At 40.5% G+C, this 17443-nt stretch overlaps 1 protein-coding gene across 16 annotated transcripts in view; it reads right to left on the bottom strand.

The window, feature by feature from the left end:
• DMD (dystrophin) overlaps positions 1 to 17443 on the bottom strand; it is a 2761517-nt gene that overhangs the window by 1739200 nt on the left and 1004874 nt on the right. For all 16 annotated transcript variants that reach the window (XM_075590265.1, XM_075590266.1, XM_075590270.1 and 13 more), the window contains 2 exons: positions 8392 to 8583; positions 4673 to 4854 (listed from right to left, as the gene is read on the bottom strand). In XM_075590265.1, coding sequence (XP_075446380.1) covers positions 4673 to 4854; positions 8392 to 8583 — 374 coding nt within the window. The remainder of the gene's footprint in view (positions 1 to 4672; positions 4855 to 8391; positions 8584 to 17443) is intronic.

The raw sequence follows: 17443 nt of genomic DNA, 5'->3' as shown, positions 1-17443 counted from the left end.
CAAGCGTAAACGTCTATTGAGACGATATAAATCCACCTCCCAGTCAAAGGGATCTATGGTGTGCATCGGCACAAAGCTTAACCCCTTATTCAGGATAATGTGTTCTGCTGGTGAAAGTGTGTATCCTGAGATATTGAAAATCACCTCCTCTGCTGGCAACCCGGGGCCTCCGAGATTGCGCAACTCCTCCAGATATCACCCGGAAGTGAACCGAGTCACCAGCAGCTCCTGATATGAGGAATGGATGGTTTGACCTTAAGACAGGTCATCAATGCGTGGCGGCATATACAGAGTCTCTAGCAAAGTCCCGAGCATGGATAGGTAGGGTGTAGTGACTACCACTTCCTCACACTGCAACTCCCTATGCGTTTCTTCACACTTAGGTGATTTCATCAGGGGATAAATGACGGACATACGTCATTACTATTTATATTTGCATAAACAGATGAAAGAAAAGAAAATAGTTGCGCCAAACGTATTAAAATAGATTATAAACTTCAGTCCCACACAAAGTGTTAACCTGCTGCCAGAGTTTCTTGGAGGTGTTTCACCAACCTCTATATGTAACAGTCTGCGCTCTGGCCGCAGTGCTGGCCAAACTGGGATTGAGCTCCTACTCTTCTGTAGGTGTCGCTGCTTCTTCTCCTTTCCCAATGTAACATCTGGTATGTGCTAAGACGGGCTAACTAGGGAACACCCGTCTTAGCACATACCAGATGTTACATTGGGAAAGGAGAAGGCTGAATCAGCATGCAAGAAGGGAGATAGTCATCTTTGGTCTATTTTGAGGAGGAAAGAATACAACAAGAGATTGACAAAAGACCCACCAGAGAAGAAGCAGCGACACCTACATTGTTTTCAGGATACAAATAGTGCTGTTACCCCGGATGGATCAACGTCACTGAGGAAGCTAATTTGCAAAACGCGTCTGATGAACTTTGTACAACACAGGCCACCGTACAGAAGAGTAGGAGCTCAATCCCAGTTTGGCCAGCATTGCGGCCAGAGCGCATGCGCATGCACGGAAGGTGAGAGCTGAGACAAGGAGAGTGCAAAGCGAGAGGAAATCCGGTCTGTGCACGAGTACCGGAAGACCCACCTCTGCTGTTTACCAACCCTCCTGCAACAACACCAAACCAACTGGAGCAGAATCCATATTGACAGTTAAAGACTCTGGAAGACGGTCTGTGGAATCTGGAGACACCTCATCTCTATGCCATTATCTGTTGGCCGTTTGTGAGTTCCCAATCTCTTTTTAATATCGTTTGTTAATAAAACAGTTATACTATGTTCCCTTCTCTTTCCTAATTTTGAGGTATCACACAGAGGTCCTCCCTATCCCTACGGAAGATCCATTATCCCTATGTAAGTGTGTTCCTAATAGAAACCTATATATTTTTTATTGTACTCTAACTACTCCTGATTGTGGTCCCTTTCTCCATTTATATTACATGTGTCCCGGAGTCACAAGTGGAAACACGCGCCGGAGGATCCCCCCGCTCTTTAAGAATATTTGCATAAACCAATCAAACAAGAGCTTGGCTAATTATAAAATGAAAAGATATATTGATTACACATGGATTTCATTAAAATAAATGGCTATCTAAAACTGAAAATATATATCAATGAATTACCAATTGTAAATATATAAATATATAATTCTCTTTAAATCTACAGCATCAAATATATATATTGTTATAGAAATAAATTAGTAACTTATAAATGCATGAATTATGCATTATACATATAATCAGTAAAATAATCAATATGTATAGGTTTGTCGAACACTGTATATATATATATATATATAGGTATCAGAACCGTGTTATCCGAGCTTCAATAATTTATTAATAATAATAACAATTTCTTGTTCGGGACACTTAGCGGTGTCCTAAACAGAGATCAAAATTTTATGAGTCATTACTGACACAAGTGAAGTCTCTTCCCATGAGCGCTATAGGCCATGTCTGTACACACTTGCTATATGTATGCACACACAGCTGTCTCTTACACATACTAATACTCCTTATTTTGCCATCCCTATACACCTATAGGGACCACATAGTATCCACACACACTTTTAATTGTGCTACAATCTTTCACATTTCCACACCTACTCACACCATTTATATCCACTCCCACTCCACACACACCTTTTTTAAAGCACTGTATATACTGTGGGCTCTCCATTCATCTATTTTCACACAGATACACACACACACTCTTACATCACTTGCTTTCAGGAACCTTTTGACACCTCTAGCCATAAAACACATCCACACCGGGGGAAGGACTAGCACAGATAACATTCCAAGTGACACTGTTTTTAAGTATACCTTTTGCTTGCTTCATTCATTGTAACATCGCCGGAAGAAGAGATCAGTGTATCTCGAAAGCTCGCACAAATAAAAGCATTTCGTTAGCCACAGAACAGTATCATCTATTTATTTTTTGATTATTTATATATATATATATGTGTATGTGTGTGTGGTGTGTATATATATATGTGTGGTGTGTATATATATTTTTTTTTTGTTTGTTTGTTTTTTAAACTGCCATTGTGTGATATTGCCCAATCCGCAAACTCAAAGTTAGTTTCTGTTCAAGGTGTTTAAGATAGATTCCTTTTACAAAATAAAAGAACTATTTACTACAAGTCCCGAACAAATTCCTGGTTGAATGCTTTCACATAATGCATTGCCATGATAAATAGGATTCTTTGGGGTATATTGCCAAGATGTTAGGAATTAGGTAGATTTAGTGTTCTTCAATGTGAACATTTATTTCACAGTATTCATACAGAAGAGTAACTCATACAGAAAATTCTTACTGGCTGTAGGCCAGAACTCACTTGTTACAAGGAAGGAATGAGTTCACAAGTTCAGGAGAAAACTATGCAATATGCATTTCCTACATTTCCAGGGGTATGCATTTTTTGTGAGACAATTAGGAATGTGAAATCATTAAAAAGTCAGATACTTTTTAATATATTTTTAAAGAGGCAATCCAAGTGGGCGGTTGTTTTTGCAATTTTTTTTTTACATAGGATGGGAACAGGTGGTCTCCGGAGCTGAAACCCATTAATTTCAGCTTCGGGGACCCCCTGCTTCAAGAAATATTTACCTCCGTTGTGGGTGCCAGTAGACGTTGTGCTAGTTGGGATCATGTACAGTAATAGCCGCTGTTCAATGCTCCGGCACCCCACGGGCCAAAAGTAAGCCTTGACATCATCCGATGCAGCTTCCTATTGTCCCACATGAAGCTTTAAATTTACAGGAGATATCAGCACCCCCTCAGAGTTTAGTATTTCTTGAAGCAGGGGTTCCCAGAGCTGAAATGAATGGGGTTCATTCGCCCGCTTGGATTGCTCCTTCAAAGCACATAGTGTAGAGGCAAAAACAAAGTTGGTCTTGGAACGAACGCTTCAAATATGTTCAGAAAATACTATGATTAATACTGTTTATTTACAAAGTGCCAGCGTACTCTGCAGTACAATTCAAATGGGGGAGCAGAATGATAGCTATGACATAAACAGAAGTACGTACCAAATAAGGACAAACTAGCACAAACACATTCAAGAGTTAATTAGGACCCTGCTGGTGAGAAATTATAATCTAAAGGGAAAAAGGGGCAACATTGAAACAATTTGTCTTTTGACGAAAATATGCTATGTCTAGATTTTCACATTAAAGGTCTCCATGTATTTATTTTGGAAATTAAAATGTTTCAAATGAAAAAAAATGTATATATATTTCGAAAGAAAAAAAATATTTGTGAGCATTCAATCGTAAATTTAAGATTTTGTAGCATAATATTTCCTTCTACGATATATATAGATATATGTACTGTATGTCCTAGTCAGTCTGCACGTCAGCTGCCCAGTGTGGTTGTATGTCAAACTGAATTCAATCTGGTAAATTTGCCTGTGAGCAGGTCAGTGTCTAACAATGGTGCACTGCATCTGCCCATACTGTCATCACCTACAGTCCTCTGGAAGTGAATGTAATTGATCTTGAATGTTAATTTTGTTGGGGATAGTTAAATAGAGCATCACATTGTTAATAAACGGCATGGTTACATCTTTGTGTTCATCATTAGCCTTATGAAGTGGGAGGTATAGTTTTAAAGTTTAGTTTAAATTGACAAAAAAACTGATAACTCACCATATTATTTATGTACTCACAAAAATTAGTTACAAAACAAACAAAAAAAAAATATATATATTTATACACACACATACTGTATTTACTATGCAACTCCCTAATGAAGAGTGAAAGTAAGATTGTCCATCAGCATAAGATTTTAGTCTTAGATTTTTTTCCGCAAATAGGGGTATACTGCCATACTGGAAAAAAAAATGTTCAGACTAGAGATGGGCAGTTTTATCAGCACTGTGGTTCTATTTACATTCTTTTGGGGTCTATTTACTGATGTCCCTTGACTGTAAAACTGCTGCTAAACAAGGCAATAACAAACACACACACACACACACCATATGTATCATAAATCCATTTGAAATGAATGGGAGTTTGTCCTTGGATAAATCTGGTATAAATCTTTTGCACTGGGGTTGCCCCTGTTTTGCATCCTGGCGACATTAGTTACCGTTTCTTTTCCTTAGAGATGAATGTGGAAACAAAAATCCTTGCAGTTAAACCAAATGATAACTTACTTGTTTTGCCTGTCCATGCTTGCCAACCTAAGACTTTCCCATCGGGAATTAAGAAGATTCAGTTGTTCCTGAATTTCGTTTTCTTCATCATCTGAAAGTTTCCCAAAAGCTAATAGTTGACTTCCTGCTTGCAATACGTTGCCAACTCTTCCCTGGTGAGATGTTAATTCCATCATAAAGCCCTAAAAATGATAGAAAACATTTATAGCAGGAATACATGAAAACTGCTTCCTGTACAGATGTAGCCAGACTTGCTATTCTCTGTGCCACGTTTGCAAATGGCTGCCGGACCGCAGTGCCGCTGCGTGTGATTACATCCCCGGAAACAGAAAGCGGTCTGGGAGGATTAACTCTGCAGGGGTCCCTTCTTCGCAATTTGAGTTTAGGGGCTTATTATAGAAGCTCAGAATTTGTGATTGTTAAATGATTTGTCACAATTCGGAGTGACTAGAATAGGCCCCTTACTGTTTTCAGAGGCGAGGTTTGCTGGTCTGAGGTGCCAGGGACCATAAATCTTTCTACATCTCTAGTTCTCTATTAACTTCAGTAGAAAGCTGTAAGAACTGGGGAATCAATAGAATCTGGAGTGGTTTTCCTACTCGTCTGAATTTTTATTACACAGTGAGCTCCATCTTATAAGAAACTTCCTTGCTACAATGAAAATTCCGGTGAATAATCTATTCCATCTAGCATCTTAGTGCAGTTAACCTCTATATTAAACATAATGTGTATTTACACACCCACAGGGTGTACCTCCCCCAGTGTGCCAATGCAGAAGGAGTGTGGTACTAAAGGGGTTTCTCTGTGGCTGCGCGCAGATGGATGGAGAGTGGCTTGTGCAAAGCAGACCTGACTTTCCACCCAAGTTTTCTTTGTGTTACTGTTTTTCCTGTTTGTTAAGTTTTAAATGTTTATGGAAATATATATATATTTTTCAATGAAAAACAGTTTTGATATTGACTACATTTTATTGTTTTTTGTTTTTCTATTTGTTACACCTGCGCTGGGTGACACCTGCCAGACTGTGTCCTTATCTGCTATGAATATATATTGTAACTGCTGAGTAATGCTAGAAGCACCCTAGAGTAAAAGCTTACAGAAGGTAATTCTGCTGGGGGTCAGAAGTTATGACTAGACCAGTAATTTTCAACCGGAATACCATGGACAGCACTCCTCAGAGGTTCCACGGCAGCCAGGGGGGAGAGATGGGACAACTCTCCCAGCTGCCCCAGGCCCGGCAGCAGGGCAACAACCCACGTAGCAGTGACACAGCTCAGCAGAAGCAGCCACCCCGTGTTAGCTATCTTTCCTCTCCCTGCTTCTGCAGGTGCCGGCGTAAGCTTCCGGCTGACAGGAGGGAGAGTTTGGATCGGAAAAGAGTATGCTGTCAGTCCTAAAGGTGTGTGTGTGTAAGTGGGGGAGAGGGTGTGTGTGTAACTGTGTAAGTGAGAAGGGTAGAAGAAGTGTGCGTAAGTGTTTGTGTGAGGGGGAGTGTGTGTTTAAGTGAGAGGGGGAGTGTGTGTGTTTAATTAAGAGAGGGAGTGTGTGTAAAAAAGAAAGAGGGGGAGAATGAGCATAAGGGACAGCGTGTGAGAGGGAGAGGAGGGAGAGAGACAGGAGGCGAGGGGGAGGGGTGGAGAGATGGGGCGGGAGACAGGGGGCGAGAGACGGGGCGAGGATTTGGGCTCCCCAGAATTTCAAAATCAATTTCTGGGGTTCCCTAACCAAAAAATGATTTAAAACCAGTAGGCTAGAGCATGAGCTTTACACTTTAGACCAATTGTTAGATTGTAAAACATTATAGTTTAATTAAGCTGTGGCTTTCTTCAATAAAATGTATAGTTGTCTGTATTTTACTTTGGGTGGTGTATTTCCGCGGTCACTACAGCATAAAACTTGTATTATTGTTACATTAAACTACAGCAACTGTAACTGTTTAAAATTGGCAGTTCATATCCCAAAGGACATGTTAGTGACCTGTTTAAGAGGTTAAATCTGTGTGATTGGTACTTTTTTTTTGTTTGCAAAATCTAACAACTATAAGTGTTTTATATTTTTTATTACACTTATGTAAAGATATAGGGTCTTATTCACTAAGTTTCGATAAGTGCATTAATGTACTATAAGTGCCCTTTTTGACACACTAAAATTGCTTTTTATTGAGCTATAACACTTTGGCTATAACAAGTAGTGCGGTAGATGACAAAATGCCCAAACGCGCATTTTTTTGCCAGCAACTGCTATTCAATAAACTTTGATATGCATATCATACTATAAAAACTTGCATTCTTTTCTCGCAACCCAAAGGGTGACAAGATCAGAATTGTGATTTGCATATCGAGGAGTTCCTTTTATTTTGACAGTATAGGATTGATATCGGGGTTTCCGGGGGACTACGAAGATCACCCACATATTTATTTCAGTTCCGGAGGCTTATGGATTCAATCCTATGTAATAAAAATAAAATTACAGCCAGTTTCATTAACTTAGTGGCTAACCGCTAAGGTAATGAAGAAGTTAAATAGCAGGCACTGATTTGTTGTTGGTTCAGGGGGTGGATGAAGCTTGTAGTTGCCCCAGGTTGGGTATTTAGACAGCGCAGAAGTGTTGCAGTAGACGTTAACCCAATTAATTACCTTAGCAGTTACAACCGCTAAGGTAATGAAAGGGTTAAATACAATCCCACAAGGCCTAGACACTATCCTGGGGCAACTACTACCTTCAACCACCCCCTGTACCAACAACACCAAGCCGGAATAGCACTTTTCCCCATTCAAAAAAATATTACAGTGCAATACACTAAAAAAATACAACATCCCCTCCCCCCAACACACAGTACAATAATGGGCAAAATGCCTATTATCCAGATATGGATAATAGCACATTTGCCTATTAAAAATAAAACATTAGCCAGCCAGCACAAAGTGAATTAAAGTTCTACCTGTACATACCCTGCCAGGATGAAGGCCATCCTAGGAGGGTTGTTGCATTTTTATGTTTCTTGGGGGTAGAGGGGGTAGTTGGCCCAGGGTGGGTGGCTAGCCTTACCACCTGGGTAGTGGGCCAACTGAGGCCTTTAACTCGGGAAACAGGGGGTTCCCGAATCGGAAATGAATGCGGTTCAGCTCCGGAGATGCCCTGCTCCAATACTCTGTTATTAAAATTAACATTAAATCTGCGTGACCCCCTGTAAGAGCTGTACAGGGAGATGCAGCTCCCTCTGTGCAGCTCTTCCAGGCTGCAGTTTAAGCAAACACAAGTAGTGCTATAAGTATTGGGGGTGGGGGGGGAGGGAAACAACACAAAGCAGAGCGACGTTGCATTTTTTTACCGAACTATAAAAAAACATGTGATTTTTCTTAGTGAATACCGTTTTGACACAGATTTCTTATAGTACGGTTAGATAATGCAAACCCACTCGGCAATGCAATGAACTTATCAAAGTTTAGTGAATAGGCCCCATAGAGCTGGTGTGGTTAGTTTTGTTTTCCTCACCTCTCATCTTTATTGGCCTTTTAATAACAGGTTGGGATAAGGATAAAGAAAACTCTTGATGGACAAACACTCTTCCATTCAAATAATCTACAAATCAATAAACAGCTATAAATTTTTATTTTTTTGCTTTTATTATGCTTAGATTTGTTTGAGTAAATTAAATTCTGCACAAAAGGTTGTTTATTGTCTGGCTATGTACATGAACCTTCAATTAATTGACATACCTCATGAGTATGGAACTGTTTTTTTACTTCTTCTACATCTCCAGAAAGGGCCCCTTGACTTCGTAAAACATCCTCAGCAGAAAGTAGCCAAGTGAGTACTTCTTCCAATGAAGTTTGATAACTTTCTAAATCCACTTCTGGTTGCATCAGAAAACTGCCAAATCGTCTGTCATCTAAGCCTTCCAATTGTTGCTAAGCAAGGAATATTGAAAGAAAAAGAAATTTACATAACATTTTTAGTTCTATCTATCACAAAAATAGTCATGATGTTATATACAATCAATGTATTCAAGCTTCTTTTAAGTAACAACATCTGCACTTTTATCCTTTTCACTTAAATATTTACTATTGCAAACACACTTGCAGATATGTACATGAAAGCTACTGTAGTGGCATTCCATCTGTTTTTACAGCAAATAAAAATACCACTTGTGGGTACATTTGCATGTCTCAGACAGGTCTGCAACTCTCTTTCCCCACAGTGCTTGCTTTACACTGTAGTCAAGGATTCTGGGTAATTACATGTTTGTACAAATTTCAGTAACATGCAATAGTCCTGCAATAATTTCAAAGACATCACAAAAGATTTGTTTGAGCAAATAAATTAAGTTATAATGTTGTACATTTCAATATTTGGAAAAAGCATATTACTGGAACAAAAATAATTTGTTAGAAGTTATTAATAAAATGTTATTGTGATAACATGGTTTGGGATAACTTATTTAGAGGGGTTAATGTACATTCAATGACTGCAGGGGATTTGAATTGAGAACCTGAAAGACAGGTGAAGCAGAATATGGTATGGTGATTTATAAACAAGGATATGCTTTAAATCCATTTTTTATTTGAGGTGGCCTCTTAAACCTCAAACAAATGAAAAATATAGACTTTATTAAGGAAGGAAGGAAGGAGAACCTATAATAAGCAGAGTAGGAAACCTCATAGGATTCTCATAAAAGGTGCCATTCCATATACTGTAGGACCAAACAATGGGATCACAGTGATGTGTGGGATCGTTTAAGATAAGGAGATTAACACTTTCTTTTAAAAGTGCCTGTCATGAACGTCACACCTGTGATCACGCAATGTGTGTATGTCACAAGGGTTAATAAACACAGCTATCTAGCCAACTCATTAATCTCCCTGCAGGGCTAAAAAAAAATGTGTAATATCTCCTCTCAATCCCCACAAATATAACCTTAAATTGCTGCCACTACCAAAAATAGTTCCAGGCATTACTGTACCTGCAGAGTTTTCTGTCTCTGTTTACTAAGAAAAATATGTAATTAACACACAAATACCTATTGTAGCAAATGTGTCCAAAAGGGCAATTACTCTCTTCAAAGCATGCAAAGTTCAATTAGGGCCTATAAACAATACTTATTAAATCTAAAATGTAATATACAAAACTATTAGTTAGCTTAGTTAAAAAAAAAATAATGTTACAAGAAACATACACTACAATAAAGTTTCTTAAAATAACATGGAAAGAAAAACGGAGAACCTGCAGTATACATTACCAACGCACAACATCAGTACTCTCCCAAAAGAGGTCTTTGGGGCATGGTAGATGAGAATGTCTAGTTGACATAAGAACACACCTCTTGTTGAATTCCCAATTCATATTTCAAATACATAGGTTTTATCCTGATAGCCACTGCATTGGAAACTGAACCTAATAATTTGTCTGAGTGTCTATTGAAAAGGTATTTTTGGCATACCGTTTCACTATTATTTGATTTACTTTTTAATTACTGCTACACTCACAATCGGTAATATATGTTTTAAGTAAACACTATTAAAAGTTATATTTTATACTAATAGTGGTGTGCATATAAGTGAATTTCTCTTTGGGCACGCACTCTTCATTAAAATGCAGATTGGCTCTTGATTAATTTAAGAAAGCTAAAGGTAACTTTGTTTTTATCCAGGAGACACTTTAAAATGTCTAAACATCTCAGTTTGACGAATAATGTTTTCTCTATACAATTTTTAGCCTGTCCAAAATTTCTGAGGTGGCTATACTGGTACATAAAATTGTCCATTTTACCCTTCAGGATATATTCAGTGATAAAGAGGTTGGCTATATCATTACTAATGGTAAAGTGGCTTTTAGTGTTATTACATTTGCTAATGTTTATGTATCCTGCCCTGAGTAACCAGCTATTTGGACAGATTGTTCACACACTTTAGATAGGCTAAGTGAGTACGCATTGTCCTAGAAGTCAACTTCAACGTCCCATTATAGTCGCATCAGGTAAAATCCAAGACCCAAGTGGCAAGTATTAAAAAACTACAGCGGTTAATGTAGTTAATGCACACACAAAAACATCTTAAATATTGCATGTTTTTAGGAAATAAAACATGTATTGTGTACAATGGCACTGTGTTTAATCTTGCTGTAACTATTGCAGTAGTGCAGTAGTGTTAGCACATGTAATAACGTCTTCTATATCTGTACCCTAGCTATCTCTAAACACTTACAACTTTGTAGAAAGCATTCAATATAAATTAGACTGAGATATCTGGGTGAGAGGAATTATATATTTTGACAATGTCAGGACACCAATCATTTCATGGAGCCTCTTTTTTTTATAAATCCCCTTGTATGAATTTATTGTTGGATGAAGAAAAAATGTTTAGCAGGGTCAACTGGAATTCTATGTTAAAGATTTGGGAATTTTACCCTCAGATCCATTCTCTTTGCCAATAATATTTTACTTACTACCTCCAATCGTCTAACATTGTTATCCAATTTATTTTTATAAATTCAATAGATTTGGGGAGTTATCTGGTTTAAAAGTCATATTCAATCAATCAGAAGCTTTGCATTTCAATGGAAGAGGAGAAGTAAAAAATATCTTGGAATTAATATCTCCATTGCTTACTAAGATCTACATGTATTTAATTTTACAAAGTGATTTTTCTCTTGGAATAGCAATATATATTCTGGTTAAGCTGGATTTCAGCAGTAAAAGTGAATATCCTTTCTAGACTCCTTTACTAGTTTCAATCTCTGCCAAGCCAGATAATTACCTTGAGGATATCCAGAAAGAAATAGGTTGATTTAAGGTAAATAGGTAAACACTAGGGTAAAGTGGGGGGAGGGGAAGGGGAAGAGAACCCTCGCAACTGCTAAATCTATATTCTCCGAGGTGCTACTATCTGGGGTGAGTAATGAATTGATACTCTGGGTAGAATAGAACCCCAATGGAGAGCACTCTGCAGATGCACAATATACAGGGGACAGGAATAGGGTGTATATAGTGATGAGTGAATTGTGCACGTTAAAACACTTTATTAGAGTCTTGACTCAAGGTTAAAATACAGACGCTAAATACCAAAATAAGTGAGACTCATGTGAGCCAAAAAAGCGCAGCGAAAGTAAAATATATGTGCCAGGTCTCACGTTGGAGTGTAAGCTAATATCCCTGATGATATGTGCGGGTTACAGCTTGGTGGTATCAAAACCCCATTGGAATCTGTGAGTGTAGTGTTCAAACACAGACACAGCCACTAGTGGCTGAATATATACACGTTCCGGGTAGTGGTATGTGTGATAGTAGTCTTAATCACACAATATACACAGGTTGGTACACCAAGTGAGTGTGATAATAGTCTTAATCACACAATATACACAGGTAGGTACATCAGGTGGGTGCACATATAGTATACACGGTGGAGTATAGCAGGTAAGTATATCTGCTTCTGTGCTCCTGATCAGCAGGTCACTTCTGTGTTGCCTGTGTAATGCTGCAAGTCTAAATGCTGCAGCAATATTAAGAGCACTCACACATACTCTCTAACCACTACCGTTTTGCAGCTGTCATAGGGGGTGTATCTGCAACAAATTAGGAGATCGTGCATCCAATGGGTGGAAAAAATAAAATTGTAGTACACAAGTAGTGTCTACATACACTCAGAACCATAAAAGCGTGAGGAGCTGGTCACATAAAAAACGAACAGAGATCGTGGTAATGCTCAGTGGCTATGCATACATGGGCTAATGCTCCGTTACTCAATAAACCCACAGTCTCTGCTCGCGTGAATTAGGTAGAGATATAGTCTTTCATGCTAACTCTCTGTATGGGAGTTAGTTTGGGTGCAGGACACGCTCCGATGACGAGCGTTAGTCCCGCCCCCTTGACGTAATGACGTCACTGCCGACGTACGTTTCGCTTAGGCAAAAGCTTTCTCAAGGCTGGGCGGGGCATAGGTACTGCCCCCACCTTTTATTAAGGAGCGTGAGCTCTGATAGGTTGCTCATGTCCCTATTCTGGTATGCCAGTTAGGTACTTAGCGTACGTAGGATAAAGGTTAGGTTCAGAGTCCTGAGTTAAAATAGACTGCTGCCCCTAGTGTCCATGACGGTAATGGGATATGGTGAGTGAATCCCTTTATCTTAATAGACTCTGTGTCATGCTTATAGGGGCTGCATAGGCTGGCAGTTGTACACACAGGGGTGTGGAGGATGACAGTAAGGAGGTGTGGGGTACTTCAATATGATCTATGATCACTGAATTGTGGAAATGCCCTCACAGCATGGCACTTGTGGACCTAGGGGCTACTTCTACACTCTATATAAATGGACTATAGACAAAGCCCTCATTTAGCCCCCTTGGGCTCAGGGTCTGTAGGGTGTAGATCCACCGGGACTCTTTTTTTAAAAGCTCTTGGTCCCAGTTCCCTTTACGGATGCCCATGGACAGTTGGTCTATGCCCTTGAAGGTGAGTACCGTGTGGTCTCCCTGGTGCTGCTCGTTGACGTGCCTCGCCACCGGGGTGTCCACACCATTTCTGATGTTACCCAAATGTTCAAGGACCCTGATCCTGAATGGGCGCCTGGTTTTCCCTATATATTTCATAGAGCAAACGCACTCTGCCATATAGATGACTCCTGGGGTTTTGCAGTTAATAAACTTGCGTATATTGAATTGTCGTGTGTTATCCCAGTTTTTGAATGTTTTCGCATTAACTATGACCGAGCAAGCTTTGCAATTCTTACAGCTAAAGTTGCCTGCTGGTCTCATAGGGAGCCAGGTGGGGTTGACCGGGGCCTCAAAGTGGCTGTTAACCAACCTATCTCGTAAGTTTTTAGACCGACGGCTGGTCATTTCCGGATATGGTTTAAGCACTTCCTTGAGGTCCTCGTCAGCTCTAAGGATGTGCCAATGTCTGTTAAATGCACTCCTTGCTTTGGTCCACTGTTCATTATACGTGCCTATAAATCTGATAGTTTTTTCAGAAGTGATCTCCATTTTTTCTTTCAATAGATCCACCCTAGGGGTGTTTTTAGCTCTTTTATACGCCTTGTGGATCATATTCTTAGAGTACCCTCGTTCGAGGAATCTCTCCTTCATCAGTGAGGCCTGGTTTTCAAATTCCATATTGTCTGTGCAGTTTCGTTTTATTCGCAGGAACTGTCCCACGGGGATGCCTTTAATAAGGTTTGGTGGGTGATGGCTGGTAGCCCTTAGTATACTGTTTGTCGCAGTACTCTTTCTATAAATAGTACTGCCAATCAACCCATTTTCTCCAATTTGCACTGTGAGGTCAAGAAAATTAATTCTGTCAGGACCAATCTCATACGTCAATTTGAGATTGTGTGTGTTATTGTTCAGGCCATCGATGAAGGTCTTGAGGAGATCTAACGATCCTCTCCACATCAAGAACACATCATCGATGAACCTGTACCACATCTCAATATGGTCCGCAAAAATCTCATTCTGTTCACCAAAAACCACTTCTGCCTCCCACCAGCCCAGGTACAGATTGGCATAGGACGGGGCACATTTGGTCCCCATCGCTGTGCCCTGGGTCTGGTGGTACAGTTTATTATTGAAAATGAAGTAGTTCTTGGTGAGGACGAACTCCAAGAGTTTGACCAAAAAAGTGCTATGGTCCTTAAATGGCATCCCTCTCGCTCTCAGGAAATATGTAACAGCCTCTAGGCCCTTCGTGTGTGGTATAGAGGTGTATAGGCCCTCCACATCTAGTGACACTAGGATAGTATCTTGGGTCACCACAATATCATTCAGTTTATTCAGGATATCCTTCGTATCCCTGAGGTGGGATGGGAGGGCTGTTACAAATGGTCTTAAAACCTGGTCGATGTAGTTACTGGCATTTTCGGTTAAATTCCCAATGCCAGACACAATAGGGCGTCCTGGGGGTGGGTTCTGTTTCTTATGTATTTTGGGTAATGAGTAGAAGGTCGCAATCTTAGGGAACTGGACGAAGATAAAGTCCATCTCACTTTTTGTAATTAAATTACTCTGGAAAGCATCTGACAGAATCTTGTAGAGTGCTTTCTGATACTCTGGGGTGGGATCACTTGTAAGTACCTCATAACAAGTCCTGTCAGAGAGTAGGCATAAGTTCTCCGTAACATAATCCTCACTCCTCAGAATAACAAGATTACCCCCCTTGTCCGAGGGTTTTATAATGATTTCCCTATCTTTTTCCAGTTCCTTGAGGGCCATTTCCTCAGCTAGTGTTAGATTGCGGCTATCTATTGTCTGGGGGTGTCTAAATGTTTCTAGTTCTTTTAAAACCCTCGGACAAGGGGGGTAATCTTGTTATTCTGAGGAATGAGGATTATGTTACGGAGAACTTACGCCTACTCTCTGACAGGACTTGTTATGAGGTACTTACAAGTGATCCCACCCCAGAGTATCAGAAAGCACTCTACAAGATTCTGTCAGATGCTTTCCAGAGTAATTTAATTACAAAAAGTGAGATGGACTTTATCTTCGTCCAGTTCCCTAAGATTGCGACCTTCTACTCATTACCCAAAATACATAAGAAACAGAACCCACCCCCAGGACGCCCTATTGTGTCTGGCATTGGGAATTTAACCGAAAATGCCAGTAACTACATCGACCAGGTTTTAAGACCATTTGTAACAGCCCTCCCATCCCACCTCAGGGATACGAAGGATATCCTGAATAAACTGAATGATATTGTGGTGACCCAAGATACTATCCTAGTGTCACTAGATGTGGAGGGCCTATACACCTCTATACCACACACGAAGGGCCTAGAGGCTGTTACATATTTCCTGAGAGCGAGAGGGATGCCATTTAAGGACCATAGCACTTTTTTGGTCAAACTCCTGGAGTTCGTCCTCACCAAGAACTACTTCATTTTCAATAATAAACTGTACCACCAGACCCAGGGCACAGCGATGGGGACCAAATGTGCCCCGTCCTATGCCAATCTGTACCTGGGCTGGTGGGAGGCAGAAGTGGTTTTTGGTGAACAGAATGAGATTTTTGCGGACCATATTGAGATGTGGTACAGGTTCATCGATGATGTGTTCTTGATGTGGAGAGGATCGTTAGATCTCCTCAAGACCTTCATCGATGGCCTGAACAATAACACACACAATCTCAAATTGACGTATGAGATTGGTCCTGACAGAATTAATTTTCTTGACCTCACAGTGCAAATTGGAGAAAATGGGTTGATTGGCAGTACTATTTATAGAAAGAGTACTGCGACAAACAGTATACTAAGGGCTACCAGCCATCACCCACCAAACCTTATTAAAGGCATCCCCGTGGGACAGTTCCTGCGAATAAAACGAAACTGCACAGACAATATGGAATTTGAAAACCAGGCCTCACTGATGAAGGAGAGATTTCTCGAACGAGGGTACTCTAAGAATATGATCCACAAGGCGTATAAAAGAGCTAAAAACACCCCTAGGGTGGATCTATTGAAAGAAAAAATGGAGATCACTTCTGAAAAAACTATCAGATTTATAGGCACGTATAATGAACAGTGGACCAAAGCAAGGAGTGCATTTAACAGACATTGGCACATCCTTAGAGCTGACGAGGACCTCAAGGAAGTGCTTAAACCATATCCGGAAATGACCAGCCGTCGGTCTAAAAACTTACGAGATAGGTTGGTTAACAGCCACTTTGAGGCCCCGGTCAACCCCACCTGGCTCCCTATGAGACCAGCAGGCAACTTTAGCTGTAAGAATTGCAAAGCTTGCTTGGTCATAGTTAATGCGAAAACATTCAAAAACTGGGATAACACACGACAATTCAATATACGCAAGTTTATTAACTGCAAAACCCCAGGAGTCATCTATATGGCAGAGTGCGTTTGCTCTATGAAATATATAGGGAAAACCAGGCGCCCATTCAGGATCAGGGTCCTTGAACATTTGGGTAACATCAGAAATGGTGTGGACACCCCGGTGGCGAGGCACGTCAACGAGCAGCACCAGGGAGACCACACGGTACTCACCTTCAAGGGCATAGACCAACTGTCCATGGGCATCCGTAAAGGGAACTGGGACCAAGAGCTTTTAAAAAAAGAGTCCCGGTGGATCTACACCCTACAGACCCTGAGCCCAAGGGGGCTAAATGAGGGCTTTGTCTATAGTCCATTTATATAGAGTGTAGAAGTAGCCCCTAGGTCCACAAGTGCCATGCTGTGAGGGCATTTCCACAATTCAGTGATCATAGATCATATTGAAGTACCCCACACCTCCTTACTGTCATCCTCCACACCCCTGTGTGTACAACTGCCAGCCTATGCAGCCCCTATAAGCATGACACAGAGTCTATTAAGATAAAGGGATTCACTCACCATATCCCATTACCGTCATGGACACTAGGGGCAGCAGTCTATTTTAACTCAGGACTCTGAACCTAACCTTTATCCTACGTACGCTAAGTACCTAACTGGCATACCAGAATAGGGACATGAGCAACCTATCAGAGCTCACGCTCCTTAATAAAAGGTGGGGGCAGTACCCATGCCCCGCCCAGCCTTGAGAAAGCTTTTGCCTAAGCGAAACGTACGTCGGCAGTGACGTCATTACGTCAAGGGGGCGGGACTAACGCTCGTGATCGGAGCGTGTCCTGCACCCAAACTAACTCCCATACAGAGAGTTAGCATGAAAGACTATATCTCTACCTAATTCACGCGAGCAGAGACTGTGGGTTTATTGAGTAACGGAGCATTAGCCCATGTATGCATAGCCACTGAGCATTACCACGATCTCTGTTCGTTTTTTATGTGACCAGCTCCT

Source organism: Ascaphus truei, chromosome 3 (assembly GCF_040206685.1).
Source record: "Ascaphus truei isolate aAscTru1 chromosome 3, aAscTru1.hap1, whole genome shotgun sequence".
Classification (NCBI taxonomy): Eukaryota; Metazoa; Chordata; class Amphibia; order Anura; family Ascaphidae; genus Ascaphus; species Ascaphus truei.
This window is presented reverse-complemented; position numbering and strand designations above follow the sequence as displayed.